Source organism: Ornithorhynchus anatinus, chromosome 3, assembly GCF_004115215.2.
Source record: "Ornithorhynchus anatinus isolate Pmale09 chromosome 3, mOrnAna1.pri.v4, whole genome shotgun sequence".
Taxonomy (NCBI): Eukaryota; Metazoa; Chordata; class Mammalia; order Monotremata; family Ornithorhynchidae; genus Ornithorhynchus; species Ornithorhynchus anatinus.
Window position 1 is genome coordinate 11,649,368 of NC_041730.1, and position 22,982 is coordinate 11,672,349.

At 49.2% G+C, this 22,982-nt stretch overlaps 1 protein-coding gene across 4 annotated transcripts in view; it reads left to right on the top strand.

Annotated features, from left to right (window-relative positions):
• Window positions 1-22,982, top strand: part of TUB (TUB bipartite transcription factor) — a 108,201-nt gene that overhangs the window by 1,066 nt on the left and 84,153 nt on the right. Inside the window, exon 1 of one of the 4 annotated variants that reach the window (XM_029060635.2) lies at window positions 5,963-6,080. The exons of 2 other annotated variants lie outside the window; for them this stretch is intronic. In XM_029060635.2, coding sequence (XP_028916468.1) covers window positions 6,004-6,080 — 77 coding nt within the window. In that variant the 5' untranslated portion in view covers window positions 5,963-6,003. Of the gene's footprint in view, window positions 1-5,962; window positions 6,081-22,982 lie in introns of those variants that run through there. One more of the 4 variants, XM_029060640.2, reaches the window with a different exon arrangement.

Genomic DNA, 22,982 nt, shown 5'->3' on the forward strand with positions numbered 1-22,982 from the left:
ATTAAGACTGTGAGCCCCACGTGGGACAACCTGATTACTCTGTATCCACCCCAGTGCTTAAAACAGTGCTCTGCACATAGTAAGAGTTTAACAAATACCAACATTACTATTATTATACTTATTTGGCCACCGCAAGGTTAGGCTTCTGTCCGGGCCCTTCATAATCAAGTGGATGCTTGTGTCTTTTGCGGTTGGGAACTGGGAACTGGGTTGTCTGTGTACAAGGAATCCTGGCCCAGGATCTATTATGGGGATGGGCAAGCCAGGGTGGAGGCTGTGGGAGCTGGGGGAGGGGGCTGATCCTCCAACTGTCCTTGAGGTGGCAAGGCCCGGCACCTAGTCACTGGGTAAAAGCTCATGGCTCTCAGCCAACGGTCGGGCTGGAGGAAGCTGATCCGGGGGGTGAGGCGGGGAGCCGATTAGGCCGTCTCTCCCAGCCCAGACCGGTTTTTCTCTCTTTTCTCTAAGAAGACTCAACCTTTTTCAGCGAGCTCAGTTGGTGGAGGCATCCCCCCACGCAGCAGTCCTGCTTCAGTGCTCAGTGGCTGGAACATGTAGTGCGGTCTCTGTGTTTCTGCATCAAGAGGTTGGCGGGGGCCTCTGCTCAATCCCTCTCCCTTGGGCCACTTGGAGTGCTTCTGTGTTAAGTGGGAGAAAAGCCCCCTCAGACCCTCAGGCAGGGGTTGCAGCTCAAACACCGCTCCTCGCTTCTAGCTCCTTTTATTTTTTTATGGCATTTGTTAAACGCTGGGGAAGTTACAAGGTTGTCAGGTTCGACATAGTCCCTGTCTGGCATGGGATTCCCAGTCTTTAAAGATAAGGTACCTGAGGCACAGATAAGTGACTTGCCCAAGGTCACAGAGCAGACAAGTGGCGGAACTGGAACCCAGGTTCTTCTGACTCCCTGTCCTGAGATCTATTCATTAGACCACTCTACTTCTTTTTGGAAGCATTTGCTAGTCCGAGGAGATGATGCCCTGAGAGGTCAGGAGCTGACCCGGTTCCTGACAGCGGAGACCAGCAGCAGGAATGCCCCCAAAGGGAATTTACACACCCTCCCGCCTGCCCGCTGGCCCCATGTGGGACCTGGGCCAGATCCACCCCCTAGTTCCTGACCTTTCAGGCTGGGGAGAGAGAGGGGAAACAGCACAAACTGCTGTGGGCCCTGCCTCCTAACGCCTTGAGCTTAGAGATTGGGCTGGACAGGACTGGGCCTGTGTAGGCAGGTAGAGGTTGAGAGATTGGCTCTGCGATCAGCTCTACAACCTGGTCTGGGCCTTTAGCCGGGTCGCCTTGTGGGTAGGAAGGGAAAACACCATTTTTCCTGTCTCACAAACCCTTAACCTTGGCATTATCCTTAATGTATCTCCCTCATTCAACCCACATGTTCAGTCTCTCACCAAATCCTGTCAATTCTATCTTCTCAGCCCCTTTAGAATCTAGCCAAAAGGCTAGAGGGAGCGTGGCTTAATGAGCCACAGCAGGGCTTAGTGGATAGAGCATGAGCCTGGGAGTCAGAAGGACCTGAGTTCTAATCCTGGCTCCACCATTTGTCTGCTGTGTTACCTTGGGTCAATCACTTCACTTTTCTGGGCCACAATGACCTCATCTGTAAAATAGGGATTAAGAGTGTGAGCCCCATGGGGGACAGGGACTGTGTCCAACCTGATTAACCTGATTCTATCCCAGCATTTAGAACAGTGCTTGGCACATAGTTAGAGCTTAACAGGTGCCATAATTATTATTATTATTATTACTTTGTTGATCCAAGCACTTATTATGTCTCACCTTGACTACTGCATCAACCTTTTTGCTGACCTCCCTGCCTCCTGCCTCTCCTCTCTCTGGTTCATACATTCACTCTGCTGCCTGGATCATTTTTCTGAAAAAACATTCAGTTCATATCTCCCTATCCCTCAGAAACCTCAAAAAAATGGTCGCCCATCCACCTCCACATCAAGCAAAAATTCCTTTCCATGAGTTTTAAGGCACTCAATCAATTTGTTCTTTCCTTCCTTATTTAACTGATCTCCTACTAAAGCCTAGCCCACATACTCTGCTCCTCTAATGCCAAACTACTCTCTGTACCTCAGGCCTGGAACCCTCTCCCCCTTCATATCTGTGAGTCCTCCACTCTCCCCTAAAGTCACATCTCCTCCAAGAAGCCTTTCCTGACTAACCCTTCCTATCCCTACCCTGACCATCCTCCCCTCTGCATCACATTACACTCGGGTAGGTACCTTTTAAGCCTTTTGATATCCCTATAAGCAATTCTTTATTGCTTCCCCTATCTATAATTTATTTTAACCTCTGTCAACTCCACGAGATTGTTCTTCTCGAGGGTAGACATCATATCTACCAACTCCATTGTCTGATACTCTGTCAAGGGCTTAGTAGAGTGCTCTGGAAATGGTAAGCGATCAATAAATATCACTAATCAATCTACTGATTGATCATCTCAGAAATGCTCCAGTGCTATGTCAGGTTCCTGATAGCCTTTTTTTAAAATGGTATTTGTTAAGAGCTTACTATGTGCCAGGCACTGTACTAAGCACTTGGATAGATACAAGGTTGTCAGGTTGGACACAGTCCCTGTCCCTGCTCAGAGTCTGAATCCCCATTTTACAGATGATGTAATTGAGGCACAGAGAAGTGAAGTGACTTGCCCAAGGTCACACAGCAGACAAGGGGCGGAGCCAGGATCAGAACCTATGTCCTACTGACTCCCTGGCCTGTGCTTTATCCACTAAGCCACACTGCTTCTCTTTGGCTGGCAGTAGCAGCATGGGCAGGCCAGGAAGAATGCTTTCCCAAGGCCACCATCGCTGCCTAGCCTCCATGTGGGCTAAAGAAGCCCATTTGAGCAAGGAGGTGGGAGGGTGACATGATGTATCCCTCTGCCCCCAGCAAAGGTCGGAGTGGCCACCCAATTCCCCCCACCCTCAGTTCCCACCCCTTCTCTCATTAGAGATGAACCTGTCAAACCAGGGCGAGAGGAGAAAGGGGAAGGAGGAGGAAAAGAGCAGAGACAGGCAAGAACCCATGGTGGGTAGGGCAAATCCTGTGAGGTTCTTTCCTTTGAGTGGGTCTGGAAGTCATCACAAAGGTTGGAAGTATTAGTAAGTCCCCATTGAACCCAGGTGGGCCTTTCCCATCCTGGTCCTCTGCTCTAGCTCAGGTTATTCGTTCATTCATTCCTCAGTCATATTTATTGAGCACAAATCCCCATACTAAATGCTTGGGAGAGTACAATTCAACAATAAACACACACACATTCCCTGCCCACAGTGAGTTCACAGTCTAGAGGGGGAGATGGGTGTTAATATAAATAAATATTTATTGTTTATCCTTCTTTCCCCTGCACCACTCCCTGTTCTCAGAGTGAGATATGAGGGTTTCTGCACTCCCAGCTTCCCAGTTGATAAAGACTGTAGAATGTAAGCTCACTGTGGATAGAGAATGTGTCTGTTATACCGTATTCTCCCAAGCACTTAGTACAGAGCTCTGCAAATAGTAAGTACCCAATAAATATGATTGACTAACTCACTAGGAGGGAGGTTCATCTGTAGCGACTTTTCTTGTGTGCACAGACTGCTTATCCCAGAGGCCCTGGTCCTCCAATTACCACCCGAGTCCTGAGCAAGACAAGCAAATCCCACCAGGACAAATTTGGATGAAGTCTTCCTTTTAAAACCCAGGAGATGCAGGCAGGAGTGGAGCTGGGATGGAACAGGGGTTGTAAATGCGGAGGCGGTAACTCAACCCAAAATGTTTTCCTCACAATTTCTTCTGTTAAAAACCACCCACCTCTCTGTTGCCTGATTAATTAATCAACATCAAGAACACCTCAGGCATAAATCACCCCAGGCCTCAGGGTGTCTCCAGTGACCAGAGTGAAATGAGATAATATGTTCGTGGGAGGCAGGAGAAATGAGAATGTGGTTAGCAGGGAAAGGATAAGAGGAGTAAATCTAAATGAGCCTTTGGGGGGCTCACACAGGGACCCCAAAAATTCATTTCCACAACCTCGCCCCCTTCCTCAACATCATCGTTCAGAACTCTGCCTTAGCCCAGACAGATGGAGGAAGAGAATGAAATCAAATTGCATCTGTGATAATTAGGGCATTTTATTAAGCGTTTACTCAGTACTAAGCATTGGGGTAGATCCCAGCCCCTCAGATTGGACTCAGTCCTGGTCCCACAGAAGCCTCCCCACCCTAACTCATTCCTATTTAACAGATGAGGAGACTGAGGCCCAGAGGGGTTATGACTTGCCTAAGATGACCTGGTCGCCAGTGGTGGACCAGGTCGCCTCAAACCCAGGTGGTCTGATTCCTAGGCCCATATTCCTTTCACAAGACCTTGAAGATCAACACATGCAAAGTGAAATAGAAATGGACTGTTATTTGGTTAATTAGATCCATATAGAAAGCACAAATGAATCACTTGAGAAAAAACGGTCCTGAATGAGTTGGGTCAAATAAACCAGATGACTGGCAGCCCAAACCACTCAGGGTCTTGGTGGTCTCTGGCCCCTCATTCATTCATTCAGTCATATTTATTGAGGCCTTACTGTGTGCAGAGCACTGTACTAAGCTCTTGGGAAAGTAGAATACAACAGTAAATAGTGACATTCCCTGCCCACGTCGAGCTTACTGTCTAGAAGGGGGGAGACAGATATCAATTCAAATAAATGAAATTACAGATATGTGCATAAGTGCTGTACATAAGTGCTGTGGGGCTGGGAGGGGAGAAGAGCAAAAGGAGCAAGTCAGGGTAATGTGGAAGAGAGTGGGAGATGAGGAAAAGTGGAGCTTAGTCTGGGAAGGCCTCTTGGAGGAGATGTCCCGGGGATGGGGGCAGCGGGCCTCTGGAGTCGTTTGGCTCAGGGGGACCGGCTACAGTGTTGATTTTGTCACCCCATTTCTGGAAAGCAGGCCCGTGTTCTGGCCCTGTCTCCACCCACAGAGAGGGCCAGAGCAGCTGCTGGATACTCCCCGCCCCCCCGGGGCTGGCCACCTTCCTCTGCTCCCCTTCCCTGCAAGTCCCCAGATCTCGGGGTGGCCGGGCCTGTCCCCACTCCCGCCTGGCTTCTCCAGGTTCCATGGTGGGGCGGCACCTCTCTTTAGAAGCAAGAGGACCAGTGGAATGACCCAGCGGGAACTGCCGTTTGCCAAAATGGCGATTTTGCCCCAGTTTGAAACACCATGAGGCGTGGAGGAAGGAAACCCAGTCTTCTTCGGCAGTAGATCTCTCAGTGGAGGAACCCCACCAAGCCAGGAGAAGCCCCCCGCAATCCAGGATCTCGATCCACCCTGTTCTCCTCACGTGGTGGGTCCCTAGTCCTCAGTGCCTTTGCTAGGGGCCACGTGCTCACCCCGCGTGATGCAGGCTCCCGCCTGGCCTGGGGAACTGGGCCATTGTCTCGGGCACACGAGTCGTGAAGGTTGCCATGGGAACCTCCAGCTGCAGTGATGCAAGGCCTCCTCCGTTTCCATGGAAATGGCAGCCACGCGGCTCGGCTGATGAAGGGCTGGTGGCGGTGTGAGGCGGGGCAAGGAGAACTGCTGTTTGTGCGTGCACGTGTGTGTGTGTTTGGAGGGGTGTTTTCTTTTACCCATTGAGAAGTAACCTGATGCTTAATGCCGTAGTTATTGCTATGCTGAAAACTTTATAGGCATTTAGTACGGTGCTCTGCACTGGCCCACAGTCCAAATTTTGATCGATTAATTATTACATCGAGGCCAGCACGGTGCCAGCTGCCTGACTGAGTGTGATCCTGTGTTCAACCCCAAACCTTCCTTGAGCTGGGACCAGGAGGCAAGTAGGCCTGAAACCATGGGGACCGGGGCTGGGAACTAGAGAGAGGAGGTAAGCCGCTCACGGGGCCCTCCTGGGTCCCTGGGGAATCTGCTCCTCCCCACGGTTGGTTACCAGAGGTGGGTGTTTCGTTCCCAGGAGGAACTCCACTGCCGCTGCCTGAGGTAGTGCCGCTGGGGACCAATGGGAGGTCAACATTCAAGCCAGCGCAGCAGAGAGAGGCCCCGGAAGGCCGGGCACCGCAGTGGTCGGACAGCGGGGTGAGCACAAACAAACGTTCCCTCTCTTCCCCCCGGGCCTGGGAAACATTGCCCTCTCCACAACCCAGGGCTTCAGGCCCCTGGCCTCTCCTCCCTCACAGTCTCTGTCTCTCTCTCTCTCAGTGTTAATTGGTCCCTACCATCAGCAGCCTCCTCTCTGGTTCTCCCTGATCTCTGGGAAAAGTTAGAAATGGGGCAAGCTCAACGTTTTCCTTGATGTTATCAAGCCACCATGAAGGGATTTAGCAAAGACTCCACACACCAGGGAGGAGATGGAGTGGATGGGAACAGGAGCTCAAGAAACTATAAAGGGGATATCATCTGTCTAGCCCAGGGCTGAACACCTAACAAGTGCTTAAAAGAACCCCATAATTATTCTAATAATTAGGTTAGGTGGATTGCACGCAGTTACCATAGGACATTGTCCTGGCTGAAAATATCAGTCAGGTCAAGAGGGATACATTTATGGGTGAGAGTGGCCCAGATTGGGTCATGGGATTGTAAGCTCCTTGAGGGCAGGGAACATGTCTACCAAGTTTATGGTCCCCTCCTAAGCGCTATGGCAGTGCTCTGCATACAGAAAGCCCTTGATAAATTCCTGGCATTGATCAACTAGACCGCAGGGCTCCATCCTTCTCCCCACTCCCCACCCCATGTGAGCCGAAGCATCACCAACGATAGCTTTTCTAGTACCTTCAGATGCTCTTCAGCTTATCGTCCACGAGTCAACCAGCGGCTTGCTAAACCACTACTGGCTTCGGAGAAGCAGCGTGGCTCAGTGGAAAGAGCATGGGCTTTGGAGTTAGGGCTCCTGAGTTCGAATCCCAGCTCTGCCACTTGTCGGCTGTGTGACTGTGGGCGAGTCACTTAACTTCTCTGGGCCTCAGTTCCCTCATCTGTAAAATGGGGATGAAGACTGTGAGCCCCACGTGGGACGACCTGATTCCCCTGTGTCTACCCCAGCGCTTAGAACAGTGCTCGGCACATAGTAAGCGCTTAACAAATACCAACATTATTATTATTATTATTTCTGGTCTGGTCTGTTGCCCCGATTCTCATTCATTCAATCCTATTTATTGAGCGCGTACTGTGTACAGAGCACTGTTTCTAGCTGACAGCTTGTAAACTTCTTGAAGGGAAGGGTCAATCAGTCAGTAGTATTTATTGAGCACTTACTGTGTGCTGAGCACTGTGCTAAGTACTAGGGAGAGTACACTACAACAGAGTGGGTAGCCACGTTCTTGATGTATACTAATTGGTATACTCTCCCAAGTGGTTAGTACAGTGCTTTGTCCACACTGTGGGCTTAGTAGATGCGAATGATCAACTGATGGATCTGTCAATCAGTTGTATTTATTGAGCACTTACTGCATGCAGAGCACTGTACTAATAGTACAATATAGCAGTACAACAGACACATTCCCTGGCCACAACAATCTAGAAGGGGAGATAGACATTAATATAAAAAAATTACAGATATGTACAAAAGTGCTGTGTGGCTGGGAGGAGGGTGTGAATAAAGGGAACAAGTCAAGGCAACGTAGAAGGGAGTAGGAGAATAGGAAAAGATGGCCTAGTCAGGGAAGGTCTCCTGGAGGAAATGTGCATTCAATAAGGCTTTGAAGGTGAGGAGAGAAATTATCTGTAGGATATGAAGAAGGAGGGTGTTCCAGGCCAAAAGCAGGACATGGGGGAAAGTTGGGGGTGAGAGAGGCGAGATTGAGGTACAGTGAGTAGTTTGGCAATAGGGGAGTGAAGTGTGCGGACTGGGTCATAGTAGGAGTGTAGCGGTTAGAGGGAACAAGGTATTGGAGTGCTTTAAAGCTGATGATTAAGAGTTTCTGTTTGATGCGGATCACCAGGCATTAAGCATTATTCTGGCAGTTAGTGGCTTAGTGTGAAGCCTTTCCCAGCTTCTGAGAAACACACTCATCACTGGTGTGGAGCCTCATAGGAACAAACCCTCTCCTCTGCTTTATGCTCGTCTTCACATCCTCCCCAGAAGATTCTTCAATCAGTGGTATTTACTGAGTGCCTATGGTGTGCAGAATACTGTATTTTGCTACTAATGGTATTTGTTAAGCACCATGTGCCAAGCACTGTTCTAAACACTGGGGTAGATACGAGTTAATTAAATGGGACACAGTCCCTATCCCACATGGGGCTCACAGTCTAAGTAGGAGGGAGAACAATCCATCATATTTATAGAGCAATTACCATGGGCAGAGCACTGTACTAAGCGCTTGGAAGAAGCAGCATGGCATAGTGGATAGAGCACAAGCCTGGGAGTTAGGAAGACATGGGTTCTAATCCCGGCTCTGCCACTTGTCTTCTATGTGATCTTGGGCAAGTCACTTGACTTCTCTGTGCCTCAGTTACCTCCTGTAAAATGCGGATTCAAACTATGAGCCCCATGTGGAACAGGGACTGTGCCCAGCCCAATTTGCTCATATCCACCCCAGGGCTTAGTACAGTGCCTGGCACATATTATATATTATTATATAATTATTATAATTATTATTACAATACAACAGGAATAGCAGACACATTCATTTTTTCAATCGTATTTATTGAGCGCTTAATGGGGGCAGAGTACAGTACTAAGCGCATGGAAAGTACAATTCGACAACAGAGACAATCTCTGCCCTTCAACAGGCTCACAGTCTAAACTGGGGAGACGGACAACAAAACAAAACAGAACGAAACAAAACATTCCTTGCCCATAAATAGCTCACGGTCTAGAGGAACAGGTATTGAATGCTCATTTTGCAGTTGTGGAAACTGGGGCGCAGGAAAGTTAAGTGACTTGCCCAAGGTCACACAACTAGTAAGCGGTGGAGCTGGGATTAGAACACAGGCCCTCCAATTCCCAGACCTGTGCTCTTTCCTCTAGGCCATGCTTCTTTTCCAGAGTATACTTGGGTGAGAAGCATACGACCCAAGCTGGTTGGCACGACCGCTGCCCTTATGGAACTTGCAGTCTAGTGGATTTGGTGAGGTGAGACGTGGCCTAACATTAGTGGAGGGTCGGAGAAGTCCAAAAAGGAGTTGGGACCCAGGGATTAGGCCCAATAATGGTTTCAGTGAAGCTTCTTAGAAATCATTTGCAGATATTCCTCGCCTGTTGGGCTTAGTTCTCTAAGATATCCTAGGTGATTCTTCCAAGCTCAGGTACGGTGATTATCTGTGAGGCGATTAGTGAGACCTGTTTTATCTATCATTATCACTGTGGGAGATACCTTAGAAAAGTTCTTCATGCCTTCAGACATTTCCCAAAAACTCAGGACTCGACACAGAAGTTTAGTTTATCAGTCATTCAATCAATAGTATTTATTACCAATCAATCATTTTTTTGTGTGTGTCTGTGTGCAGAGCACTGTTCTAAGCCTTTGAGAGAGTACAATATAGCAGAATTGGTAGATACATCCCTTGACCACAATGAGCTTACAAATAGAACAGTTATAATAAATAATGACATTCTGTGCATGTGTACCCATAAGGCAGGACATTCTGCAAACCAACCAGGGTGTCTCAGAAAGTAGGAGGGGAGAGAGAGAGAGTCAGTCAATTGTACTTATTGAGCACTTATTGGATGCAGAGCATTGTACTAAGCGCTTGGGAGAGTACAGTATTACAATATAACAGGTACATTCGCTGCCCACAATGAGCTCACAGTCTTGAGGGGGAGACAGACATTAATATAAATGAATTACAGATATGTACCTAAGTGCTGTGTGGCTGGAGAGGGGATGAATAAAAGGAGCAAATCAGGGCAATGCAGTAGGGAGTGGGAAAAGAGAAAAGGAGGGCATAGTCAGGGAAAATCCTCTTGGTGGAGATGTGCCATCATTAAGGCTTTGAAGCAGAAGAAAGTCATCCTCTCTTGGATGTGAGGAGGGAGGGCTTTCCAGGCCAGAGGCAGGACGAGGGTGTGAGATCAGGGGTGAGATATATAAGATCAAGGTACGGTGAGTAGGTTGACAGGAAAGAGGGAAGCAGGGAGGGAGAGAGAAAGAGAAAAAGAGAGAGAAAGAAAAGTGCACATGCACACCAGGGTGCCCTCTCTCAAATTTAAGAGGCTCCACCCAGCTTATTGATCCATCAACTCTCCCTCTCAGGTGGTTGGACACGACACTGCAAGGTTAGGTTTCCTCCTACTTCTTCAGGTGTCTCCACCTCCAGTAGGGGCCTACGTATTGTCACAGCCAGGCCCTACCACCATCACCCTCGAAATGGTTCCTAGCCTACTATTTTCAACCTGTTTCCACAGACTCTGTTGTAGTCTCATCCAGCGCTTGGTACAGTTCTCTGCACATGGTAAACTCTCACTAAGTACCCATGACTGGTTGACCGATGGGACTGGAACCTGGGCAGTAACATTCCAGGTGACCCTTGCTATTTTTGTCCCCAGTTTTTGACATCTTAATGTTGGTCTTTGTTAAGCGCTTACTATGTGCAGAGCACTGTTCTAAGCGCTGGAGTAGATACAGCTTAATCAGGTTGTCCCACATGAGGCGCACAGTCATCCTCCATTTTACAGATGAGGGAACTGAGGCCCAGAGAAGTGAAGTGACTTGCCCACAGTCACACAGCTGAGAAGTGGCAGAGCTGGGATTCGAACCCATGACCTCTGACTCCCAAGCCCGTGCTCTTTCCACTGAGCCACGCTGCTTCTCCTTAACCAACATCTTAATGTTGGTATTTGATAAGTGCTTACTATGTGCAGAGCACCGTTCTAAGCGCTGGGGTAGATACAGGGTAAGCAGGTTGTCCCACGTGAAGCTCACAATCTTAATCCCCATTTTACAGATGAGGGAACTGAGGCACAAAGAAGCTAAGTGACTTGCCCACAGTCACACAGCTGACAAGTGGCAGAGCTGGGATTTGAACCCATGACCTCTGACTCCCAAGCCCGTGCTCTTTTTTGCCATCTTGCCTTTTCATCAATGATATCCAAATTCGATATATTTATCTATTCCCCCGTCTTCTGATTCCAAGGCCCGAAGCTTCTAAAGAAGCTTCTTCTTTAAGCGGAATATTTTATTGCAAAGCTGATTGTTACCACAAGAGGGTGGACTGGGTATACTGGTTCTCTTGGCTGATAAATAACCCTGCCTCAGTGGTACTGAAAGGGAAATTAATTAGCTTTTGACATTCATCTTTCCATTCAGTCAATCGTATTTATTGAGAGCTTATCGTGTGCACTATACTAAGCGCTTAAGAAAGTAAAATATTTCATTCATTCAATCTTTTATTGAGCGCTTACTGCGTGCAGAACACTGTACTAAGCACTTGGAATGTACAATTCAGCAACAGATAGAGGCAGTCCCTGCCCAACAATGGGCTCACAGTCTAAAATAGAGTTAGTATACACATTGCCTGACCACAATGGGCTTACAGTCTACAGGGGGAGAGAGACATTAATATCAATAAATCAATTATTATGATGGCATTTGTTAAGCGCTTACTTTGTGCACAGCACTGTTCTAAGCACTGGGGAGGATACAAGGTGATCAGGTGGAGCTCCATGTGGAGCTCACAGTCGTAATGCCCATTTTACAGATGAGGTAAATGAGGCACAGAGAAGTTAAGTGACTTGCCCAAAGTCACACAGCTGACAAGTGGCGGAGCCGGGATTGGAACCCGTGATCTCTGACTCCCCAGCCCGTGCTCTTTCCACTGAGCCACGCTCCTTCTCTATGAGTTACAAATATTAATTCATTCAATCGTATTTATTATTAGCATTAATAATAATAATAGTATTTGTTAAGCACTTACTATTCGCCAGGCACTGTTCATTCATTCATTCAGTCGTATTGAGCGCTTACTATGTGCAGAGCACTGTACTAAGCGCTTGGAAAGTACAATTCGGCAACAGATAGAGACAATCCCTACCCAACAACGGGCTCAAAGTCCAGAAGGGGGAGACAGACAACAAAACAAAACAAGTAGACAGGCATCAAAAGAAGTCGGGTAGATAGAGGATATTCAGGTTGGACACAGTCCCTGTCCCATGTGGGGCTCACAGTCTTAATCCCCATTTTACGGATGAGGGAACTGAGGCACAGAGAAGCTAAGTGCCTTGCTTACACTTAAGGTGACACATCGGACAAGTGGTGGAGCGGGGATTAGAACCCATGACCTCCCGACTCCCAGGCCCATGCTCTATCCACTACGCCACGCTGAGTACTTACTGTGTGCAAAGCACTGTACTAAGCGCTTGGGAAAGTACAGTATAACAAATATATACACAAAGTGCTGAGAGGCGGAGGGTGGGATGGAAAAAAGGGTGAAATTCTCAAGGCAAGGGGGTCACAGAAGGGAGTGGGAGAATACAAAAAGAGGCCCCAGCCAGGGAAGAAGAAGAAGAAAGTTGGTATTTGTTAAGTGCTTACTATGTGCCGAGCACTGTTCTAAGCGCTGGGGTGGACACAGGGGAATCAGGATGTCCCACGTGGGGCTCACAGTCTTAATCCCCATTTTACAGATGAGGTAACTGAGGCACAGAGAAGTTAAGTGACTTGCCCACAGTCACACAGCTGACAAGTGGCAGAGCTGGGATTCGAACTCATGACCTCTGACTCCAAAGCCCATGCTCTTTCCACTGAGCCACGCTGCTTGTCTGAGGGAAGAGAGGGAAGGCCTCTTGGAGGAGATGTGCCTTTAATAAGGCTTTGAAGGTAGAGAGTGCCTTCATCTCTCGGCTCTGAAGAGGGAGGGCATTCCAGGCCAGAGGCAGGACGTGGGCGAGGACTCGGCGGAACTAGTTAAATATTTAGGACCACCTGAGGCCAGTGAGCTCTCCAGCTTAGTGTTCTGTTCCTGGCAGGGTCAGCTGGATGGTGGGAGGAACTGGATGGTAGTTGTCCCTTAGGAGCGCATCACATGATTGTGGTGGACCTCCCCATCTCTCACCCTCACCCAGTGGTCCTAGCTGTTCCTCTCTACTGCTCTATCTTTCCCATCGTGGACTGCTCACCCACAACTTCAGCCACACCTCTCCTCGCTTTCACAAGACGGTCATACTAAATCTCCTGCCTATATACGTGTGGTCTTGAATTTCATATGTTTACCACCTTTTCTTCATTTTAAACCTACCACAGTGGGGCCTAGTGGGAAGAGCTCGGGGCTGGGAGCCAGAAGATGTACGTTCTAGGTCCGGCTCCACCTCTTGCCTGCCGGGTGACCTTGGGCAAGATGGTCCTTTTGGGCAGGGAATGTGTCTATTTATTGTTGTATTGTACCCTCCCAGGTGCTTAGTAAGGTGCTTTGCACATGGTAAGGACTCAATAAATACGATTGAATGAATGAATGAAAGGTCAGAGCCCCAGTTTTCACATCTGTGAAACGGGAGTAAGATGATAATATAAATTATGGTATTCGGTAAGTGCTTACTATGTGCCAGGCACTGTACTAAGCGCTGGAAGATCCCTGCTCTCCCTCCCTCTGAGACTGTGAGCCCCTTATGGGACAAGGACTCTAATGTGATTATCTTGTATCTTCTCTGGTACTTTTAGCACAGTGCTTGGCACATAGTAAGTGCTTAATGAAATCCTTTATTATTATTACTGCCCCACTGAACCTTGAATGGGCATCTCAGGAGAGACTACAGATGAGCTGATTTCCAGACACTCGTGGCAGATTTGAGCCCGTAGGCCAGTCTCAGACTGCCCAGACTCAATCTTTCAATCAATCAGTGGTTGATTGAGAAGCAGAGTGGCCTAGTGGATAGACTGCAGGCTTGGGAGTCAGAAAGATCTGAGTTCTAATCCTGGCTCTGCCACTTGTCTTCTGGGTGACCTTGGGCAAGCCACTTTACTTCTCTGTGCCTCAGTTCCCTCATCTATAAAATGGGGATTAAGACTGTGAGCCCCAGGTGGGACAGGGACCGTGTCCAAACTGATTAGCTTATATCTATCCCAGAGTTTAGTAAAGAGCATGGCACGTAGTATGGTATCAATGGTATTTATTCAGTGTTTACTGTGTGCACTGTACTAAGCGCTTGGGGGAGTCTGTCAGTCTAACAGAGTTGGTAGATATGTTCCTTGCCCACAAGGACTCTCCAGCCCAGCCTCTGGCCAGCTCCGGACTTCTGGGTGGCCACCCCTGCCAGGCCGAAAGCCAACCACGGAAGCGTCCCAATGGTCTCCCGTCACTGACCTGAGACGTGCCTCCGCCCAGAAAGACACCAGAAAATCTCCTAACGGAGAAGCAGATTGACCAATCGGGGCCAGGTCCTTCCCTCCCGCCTGGAAGCTCTGAGATAGACTAGAGCCACAGCCCGGGGAGAAGGAAATGAAAGCCTCAGACTTTGGCTAGCTGGGCAGCAGGGGCCAAAACGCTTTTTTTATGGTATTTGTTAGCTGCCTACTATATACCAAGCACTATACTAAGCACTGCAGTAAATACAAGCTGATCAGTCCCTATCCCACATGGACTCACAGTCTTAATCCCCTATTTTACAGGTGAGATAACTGAGGCCCAGGAAGTGAAGTGATTTGCCCAAGGTCACACAGCTTTCTTTTCATGGTATTTTAAAAAGTGCTTCTTCTATGTCAAAGACTGTTCTAAGCGCTGGAATAGATACAAGTCAGGTTGGATACATTCCCTGTCCTGCATGGGCCTCACAGTTTAAATAGGAGGAAGAGCAGGAGAACTGAGGCACAGAGAAGTTAAGTGACTTGCACAAGGTCACACAGCAAGCCGTTGGCAGAGCCAGGATTAGGACCCAGGTCCTCTGATGCTCCTTCCACTAGGCCACTAGAACTGTACTCTCCCAAGCGTTTAGTACAGTGTTTTGCACACAGTAAGCGCTCAGTAAGGTGATTGAATGAATGAATGCTTCCATTCAGCTTGCCCTGCTCCTCCTTTCCTGAAACGAGTATTAAAGGACCCAGATATGGGGGCAATGAAATAGGTCCTGAATGAAGCCCAATGCCCTCTGGGAATAGCCACCTCCTTCCTGGGTCGAGTCTAAAATCCAAGGAATCCCAGGCCCAAAGATCATGAGATCCAGCTCCCGCCATCGGTTCTGCCCCTGGTACCCGACCCGCTGAAATTCCTCTCTGTTCGCCACACGCAGTCAGCCAGAGGAGCGGAGTGTGGAAAATCCAGGCCGCCCCCTCTCAGGGCGTGGAAGTGTGACAGAGAAATCAATCTCTGTGCGGCAGCGCGAGTCCCGTTGATGCTCAATAAACCGTGGGTAATAGCATGCTCAGTGTCTCTCCTTTCATTTATTGGCCGTGGGCGGGGCCCGTTACTCCCCACTCGTGCAGTTGAGGGGTCCTGTGAGGAGGGAGAGCAGTGGCTGGAAGACCCAGAGGGCGGCGACAGGCAGACTGGCCAGGCCCGTGGGGCCGTATTATTCATAGGCAAAGACCCCCAGGTATCATCTGCAGCACAGCACCCTTCCTCTTCCCCAGGAATGATACTGTTCTATTGTACTCCCCCAAGCGCTTAGTACAGTGCTCTGCACACTGTAAGGGCTCAATAAATACCATTGACTGACTGAGTAACCGAAAGTGGGGCCCCTCCCCATTGTTTGAGTAGCACATTTATAGCTGGTAGGAAGAGCAGAGCTGGGGGTGCTCCGGCTTGCCAAGTCACTGCTCGAGAAGCAGTGTGGCCTAACGGACAGGGCATGGGCCTGGGGGGCTCTGCCACTTGTCTGCTGTGTGACCCTGGGCAAGTCACATAACTTGTCTAGGCCTCAGATACCTCATCTGTAAAATGGGGATTTAGACTGAGCCCCAAGGGGGACAACCTGATTACCTTGTACCTACACCAATGCTTAGAGCAGTGCTCGGCACAAAGTAAGCATTTAACAAATACCATTATTATTATCATTATCGTTATTATTACCCTGGCTCTGCCACTTGTCTGCTGGGTGACCTTAAGGCAAGTCGCTTAACAGTTTTGAACCTGTCGCCTCGTCTATAAAATGGGGATTAAGACCGTGAGCCCCGTGTGGGACTTGGACTGCGTCCAACCTGATTAACTTGTATCTACTGTGAGCTTATTGTGGACAAGGAATGTGTCTTCTTATTTTTCTATCGTCCTCACCCAAGTGCTTAGTGCAGTGCTCTGCTCACGGTAAGCACTCAATAAATAAGATTGACTGAATCCTCCCTAGCGGTTAGTACAGTGCCTGGCGCACAAGCAGCGTGGCTTAGTGGAAAGAGCACAGGCTCGGGAGTCAGAGGTCATGGGTTCGAATCCCAGCTCTACCACTTCTCAGCTGTGTCACTTTGGGTAAATCACTTAACTTCTCTGGGCCTCCGTTCCCTAATCTGTAAAATGGGGATTAAGACTGTGAGCCTCATGTGGGACAACCTGATTACCCTGTATCTTCCCCAGCACTTAGAACAGTGCTCTGACCGTAGTAAGCGCTTAACAAATACCAACATTGTTATTAACAAATACCATAAAAATAATGGGGTCACCTGCTGAGGCTGAGGATGATAGATTATGATTGTATTCATTAAATGCTGGGGGAGATAAAACACCTGATAGATCTGACACAATCCCAATCCCACAAGGGGCTCAGAGTTGAACGGGTGGGGGGAACAGGTATCTTCACCCCACTTTGCACATGAGGAAACTGAGGCCCCTGCTTCAGGAATCCACCTTGGGGGGGAGGATGGAGCCCAGCCAGAAGTTGTTCCTGATTGAGAGCTGTCCAGACTCAGCTTCTCTGACCAGTCTCTCCAGCCCAGGCTCTGGCCAGCTCTCGACTTCAGGGTGGCCACCGCTGTCAGGCAGGAAGCCAACCAAAGAAGCATCCAAATGATCTCACCAAATGGGCAGGGAAGCATTGCCGGACCTGTGTGTGCCTGTGCCCAGAAAGACACCAGGAAAACTCTGAGCAGAGGAGCTGATTGACCAATCTGGGCCACGGCCTGCCCTCCCACCAGGGTAGTTAAGTAATAATAATATTCATTCAATTCATTCAATAGTATTTATTGAGCGCTTACTATGTGCAGAGCACTGTACTAAGCGCTTGGGATGAACAAGTCGGCAACAGATAGAGACAGTCCCTGCCGTTTGACGGGCTTACAGTCTAATCGGGGGAGACGGACAGACGAGAACAATGGCACTAAACAGCGTCAAGGGGAAGAACATCTCGTAAAAACAATGGCGACTAAATAGAATCAAGGCGATGTACAATTCATTAACAAAATAAATAGGGTAATGAAAATATATACAGTCGAGCGGACGGGTACAGTGCTGTGGGGATGGGAAGGGAGAGGTGGAGGAGCAGAGGGAAAAGGGGAAAATGAGGCTTTAGCTGCGGAGAGGTAAAGGGGGGGATGGCAGAGGGAGTAGAGGGGGAAGAGGAGCTCAGTCTGGGAAGGCCTCTTGGAGGAGGTGATTTTTAAGTAAGGTTTTGAAGAGGGAAAGAGAATCAGTTTGGCGGAGGTGAGGAGGGAGGGCGTTCCAGGACCGCGGGAGGACGTGACCCGGGGGTCGACGGCGGGATGGGCGAGACCGAGGGACGGCGAGGAGGTGGGCGGCAGAGGAGCGGAGCGTGCGGGGTGGGCGGTAGAAAGAGAGAAGGGAGGAGAGGTAGGAAGGGGCAAGGTGATGGAGAGCCTCGAAGCCTAGAGTGAGGAGTTTTTGTTTGGAGCGGAGGTCGATAGGCAACCACTGGAGTTGTTTAAGAAGGGGAGTGACATGCCCAGATCGTTTCTGCGGGAAGATGAGCCGGGCAGCGGAGTGAAGAATAGACCGGAGCGGGGCGAGAGAGGAGGAAGGGAGGTCAGAGAGAAGGCTGACACGGTAGTCAGCCGGGATATAACGAGAGCCCGTAATAGTAAGGTAGCCGTTTGGGTGGAGAGGAAAGGGCGGATCTTGGCGATATTGTAGAGGTGAAACCGGCAGGTCTTGGTAACGGATAGGATGTGTGGGGTGAACGAGAGGGACGAGTCAAGGATGACACCGAGATTGCGGGCCTGCGGGACGGGAAGGATGGTCGTGCCATCCACGGTGATGGAGAAGTCTGGGAGCGGACCGGGCTTGGGAGCGAAGATGAGGAGCTCAGTCTTGCTCATGTTGAGTTTTAGGTGGCGGGCCGACATCCAGGTGGAGACGTCCCGGAGGCACGAGGAGATGTGAGCCCGAAGGGAGGGGGAGAGGACAGGGGCGGAGATGTAGATCTGCGTGTCATCTGCGTAGAGATGGTAGTCAAAGCCGTGAGAGCGGATGAGTTCACCGAGGGAGTGAGTGTAAATGGAGAACAGAAGAGGGCCAAGAACTGACCTTTGTTAAGCACTTACTGTGTGCCAAGCACTGTTCTAAGTGCTGGGGTAGACACAAGGTAATCAGGTTGTCCCTCATGGGGATCACAGTCTTAGTCCTCATTTTACTGTAACTGAGGCACAGAAGAAGTGAAGTGACTTGTCCAAAGTCAGACTGCTGACAAACGGCAGATCTGGGATTAGAACCCAGGACCTCTGTCTCCCAAGCCCATGCTCTTTCCATTAAGAATTACCCAAGGTCACAAGCAGCGTGGCTCAGTGGAAAGAGCACGGGCTTTGGAGTCAGAGGTCATGGGTTCGAATCCCGGCTTGGCCACTTGTCAGCTGTGTGACTTTGGGCAAGTCACTTAACTTCTCAGTGCCTCAGTTCCCTCATCTGTAAAATGGGGATTAAGACTGTGAGCCCCATGTGGGACAACCTGATTCCCCTGTGTCTACCCCAGCGCTTAGAACAGTGCTCAGCACATAGTAAGCGCTTAACAAATACCAACATTATTATTATTATTATTACAAACTGCTGCAGGTCAGTTAAGAGCTGAGATTAGAATTTGGATCTCCCGGTTCTCAGTTCTGTGCTCTTTCCACTTTGCGCCCAACTTCCCCACACCCCCATCCATCATCAGTGGTATTTGAGCACTTACGGTGTGCAGAGCGCTATACTAAGCCCTTGGGAAGGTACAATAAAGCAGAGTTGGTAGAAGCCATCCCTGTCCACCAGTTTACAGTCTTGGGGGGAGCGGATATTAAAATAAATGACGTGTTTGTATGTAAGTGTCTCAGCCTTCCCTCAGATGGTTCTTGGACCCTCAACTGTAACTCGTGGATGCTGGGAGGGGGAGGCTTTCTGCTGGGAGGAAGTAAACAGCTGCTAGGGTCCCAACAGGGAATCTAGAAGGAATGAGAAAGAACCAGTTTCACCCATGAAAACCCCATTTTCTCATTCTGTAAATGACAGATGCCAGTGCTTGCCCTGGGCCTGTAGTCGCGACACCAGGGAAGTGGCCTATCCCCATAATTTCACAATTATGAAGTTCCTTCATGTGCAAAATGGGGATGAAGACCGTGAGCTCTGCGTGGGACAGGGCCCGAAACCAACCTGATTAGCTTGTGTCTACCCCAGCGCTTAGTACAGTGCCTGGTACATAGTAGGTGCTTAACAAATACCATTAAAAAGAAAAAAAGAACAGTTCCATCACTCCCCTTTCATTTGTCTGGATTGGCAAAATATGAGAATTCCTCTATGGATCTTTGATTTTATTCTACAGGGAATTAGTGATGCCTCTGTGGCACCCCTGTCAGCTGTGTGACCTTGGACAAGTCACTTAGCTTCTCTGTGCCTCAGTTACCTCATCTGTCAAATGGGGATTAAAAAAACTGTGAGCCCCATGTGGGACAACCTGATCACCTTGTATCCCCTAGTGCTTAGAACAGTGCTTTGCACATAGTAAGCGCTTAACAAATACCACAATTATTAGAGTGTAAAACTGGCTGGAGATTTTACTTGTGGCCACTACCTGGGCTGGCTTCAGGGCCCTTGGGGCTGCCCAGGGGTGGCCACGGGGAGCCAAAGGGTCTCATTTCAACGTGGAATGAGCTGGAATCTTGTCTTATACTGTTGCGTCATCTTCGACCCATAGCGACTCCATGGACACATCTCTCCCAGAACACCCCACTTCGGTCTGCAATTGTTCTGGTAGTGTATCCATAGAGTTTTTTCTAAAGATAGAGAAGTGGTTTACCATTGCCTCCTTCCACATAGTAAACTTGAGCCTCCACCCTCGACTCTCTCCCATGCCACTGCTGCCCAGCACAGGTGAGTTTTGACTTGGAGCAGATGGCCTTCCACTCTCTAGCCACTGCACAAGCTAGGAGTGGAATGGGTAGGCCGCTTCTTGACTCCCTTCCATAGCTGAGACTGGTAGAGTACTGGAAAGTCTCCAGGTGCCATCCTAAGAGGGTGAGCTGGAATAGGATGAGGCCGAGTGGGATGTGCTGGAGGGGTGGGAGTCCAGAGGGATGTTAGGGGAGGCAGCATGGTGTAGTGGATAGAGCACAGGCCTGGGAGTCGGAAGGACCCGGGTCTAATCCCAGCTTTGCCACTTGTCTGCTGTGTGGGCTCAGGCAAGTCACTTCACTTCTCTGGGCCTCAGTTACCTCCTGTAAAATGGGAATTATTAACAATAATAATGGTATTTGTTCAGTGCTTACTGTCAAGCACTGTACTAAGTGCCGGGTGAATACAAGCAAATCTAGTTGACACAGTCCCTGTCTCATGTGGGGCTCACAGTCTCAATCCCCATTTTATAGATGAGGAAACTGAGGCACAAAGAAATGAATTGATTTGCCCAAGGTCACACTGCAGACAAGTGGTAAAGCAGGGATTCGAATCCAGGTCCCTTTGACATTCCCCCACCCCCTGCCCACCCCCAGGCCAATGCTCTAGCCATTACACCAAGCTGCTTCTGACTGAGCGTGAAGCTGATTAAGACTGTGAGCTTCATGTGGGACAGGGACGGTGTCCAACCCCATTTGTTTGTGTCTACTTTAACACTTACTGCAGTGCCTAGCACATAGTAAGTGCTTAACAAATATAATTATTGTTATTATTAAGAGTTGCTAGGAGTCATGGCAAGATAGAAGTGGAAAGATTTGCCTTTCCCTAGTGGAAACAAAGATGCTTGAGACTAAAAAATGCAGCAAAGGGGATGCCGACTCCCCTACCCCGATCCCTGGCTCTGCGAGGTTGTGGGTGAGGGTGATGGAGATCCATAGAGGTTAAGTGATTTGCCCAAGGTCATTCAGTAGGCCAGTGGCAGATCCAGGACTTGAACTCTTTCCTATGCAGTTTTCACTATTCCACCTCAATATCTCATCCGACTCTCAGATAAAGTTGTCTGGCACTCCATTTTGTGATTTTTTAACATGGCCACAGATGTACATGCTGAATGATTCTGTTCTCCGGGTCCTCGTGATTGTTTCTCAGGCCTTGCAGTCCTCAGCCTACTGAGGGGAGCCTTCAATTTTAAACTGGAAAAGGCCACTAATGGCTTGAAGTGGAGTTCAAAAGGGGACTCAGTGCTCCAAGGTTAAAGTAGAAAGATGGTTTTCTCCAGGGGTCGAGAGGGGAAATTCAGGGGGCAGATGTTCTATTGCTTCCATGTGTTTTTGCATATTTTATTGTTTCAATCAATCGATCGTATTTATTGAGCACTTACTGTGTGCAGAGCACTGTATTAAGCGCTTGGGAGAGTACACTATAGCAGAGTTGATAGGCACGTTTCCTGCTCATAATGAGTTTACAGTCTAGAGGGAAAGAAAACAGAAAGAAGTCAGAGTATGTAAGATTTATCAATCAGTGCTACTGAGCACTTGTTTTGGGCAGAGCAATGTACTAAGCACTTGGGAAAGTACAATAAAGTAGGTAGAATGAATCTTGCCCTAGAGGAGCTGACAGGGCTTAGGTGCTTAGGTGATGTGAAAGTGTTGATGTGGCAGTTGGGAGGAATATGAAATGATACATTAAGCAGGGAGGACTTCCCAACTCCCTCCCTCCATTGCTTCCTCCCTCATTCACTCTGTCCTTCTCCTCTGCCTCCTCTCCCTCCCTCCCTCTTTCTTCCCTCCCTCCTCCCTCTCTCTTCCCTTTCTGCTCTCCTTTTCCTCTCTTCCTCTCTCCCTCCATCTTTATTCCCTCTCTCCTCTCTCCCCCTCCTTTCCCTCTTTACCACCACCCATCCCTCCCTCCCTCTCTCTTCCTCCCTCCCTCTCTCCTCCTCCCCCCACACTCCCTTTCTTCCTTTTCTCCTCCCTTCCTCTCTCCTCCCTCCCCCTCTCTCCTTCTTCCCTCCCTCCCTCACTCCCTTTCTTCCCTCTCTCCTTCCTTCCTCTCTCTCCCTCCCTTCTTTCCCTCCTTCCCTCCCTCTTTCCCTCTCCCTCCCACCCTTCCTCTTTCCCCCTCCCTCCCTTGCTCCCTCCCACTCTCTTCCCTTCCCTCCCTCACTCCCTCTTTCTTCCCTCTCTCTTCCCTTTCCTCCCTCTCTCACTCTTCTCTCTTCCCTCCCTTCCTTCCTGACCCTGACCCTGATCCTGCTGAAGACTCAGCCAGGGGCCCAAAGGGGTAAAGGAAGGTGGCTCCATTCATCAGAGAAACATCCAAACCAATAATAATAATGATTGTGGTATTTGTAAAGCACTTAACTATGTGCCAGGCACTGTACTATGCCCTGGGGTGGATACAAACAAAGCAGGTTGGACACAGTCCCTGTCCCACACGGGTCTTACAGTCTTAATCCCCAGTTTACAAATGAGGTAATTGAGGCAGAGAGAAATGAAGTGACTTGCTCAACATCACACAGCAGATAAGTGATGGAGCTGGGATTAGAACCCAAGCCCGTATTTTATTCAGTAGGCCATAGACTGATGACCGGATGGATGCATGTTTTACTCTGGTAGGGTGGAGAAAAGTCAAATGAACAGTGGTTCCCAGTGGCTCTGAGGCCTTGAGCTTCCTGTTTCCATGCACCTTCCCCTCCATGAGACGCTCGGGCATCCGAGAACCACCTGGACTTGGGCGTACAGAGTTCGGAAGGAACGGCCAAAGAAGAGCCCCACCTTACAGCTCTTGGAACAGTGCTTGGCACATAGT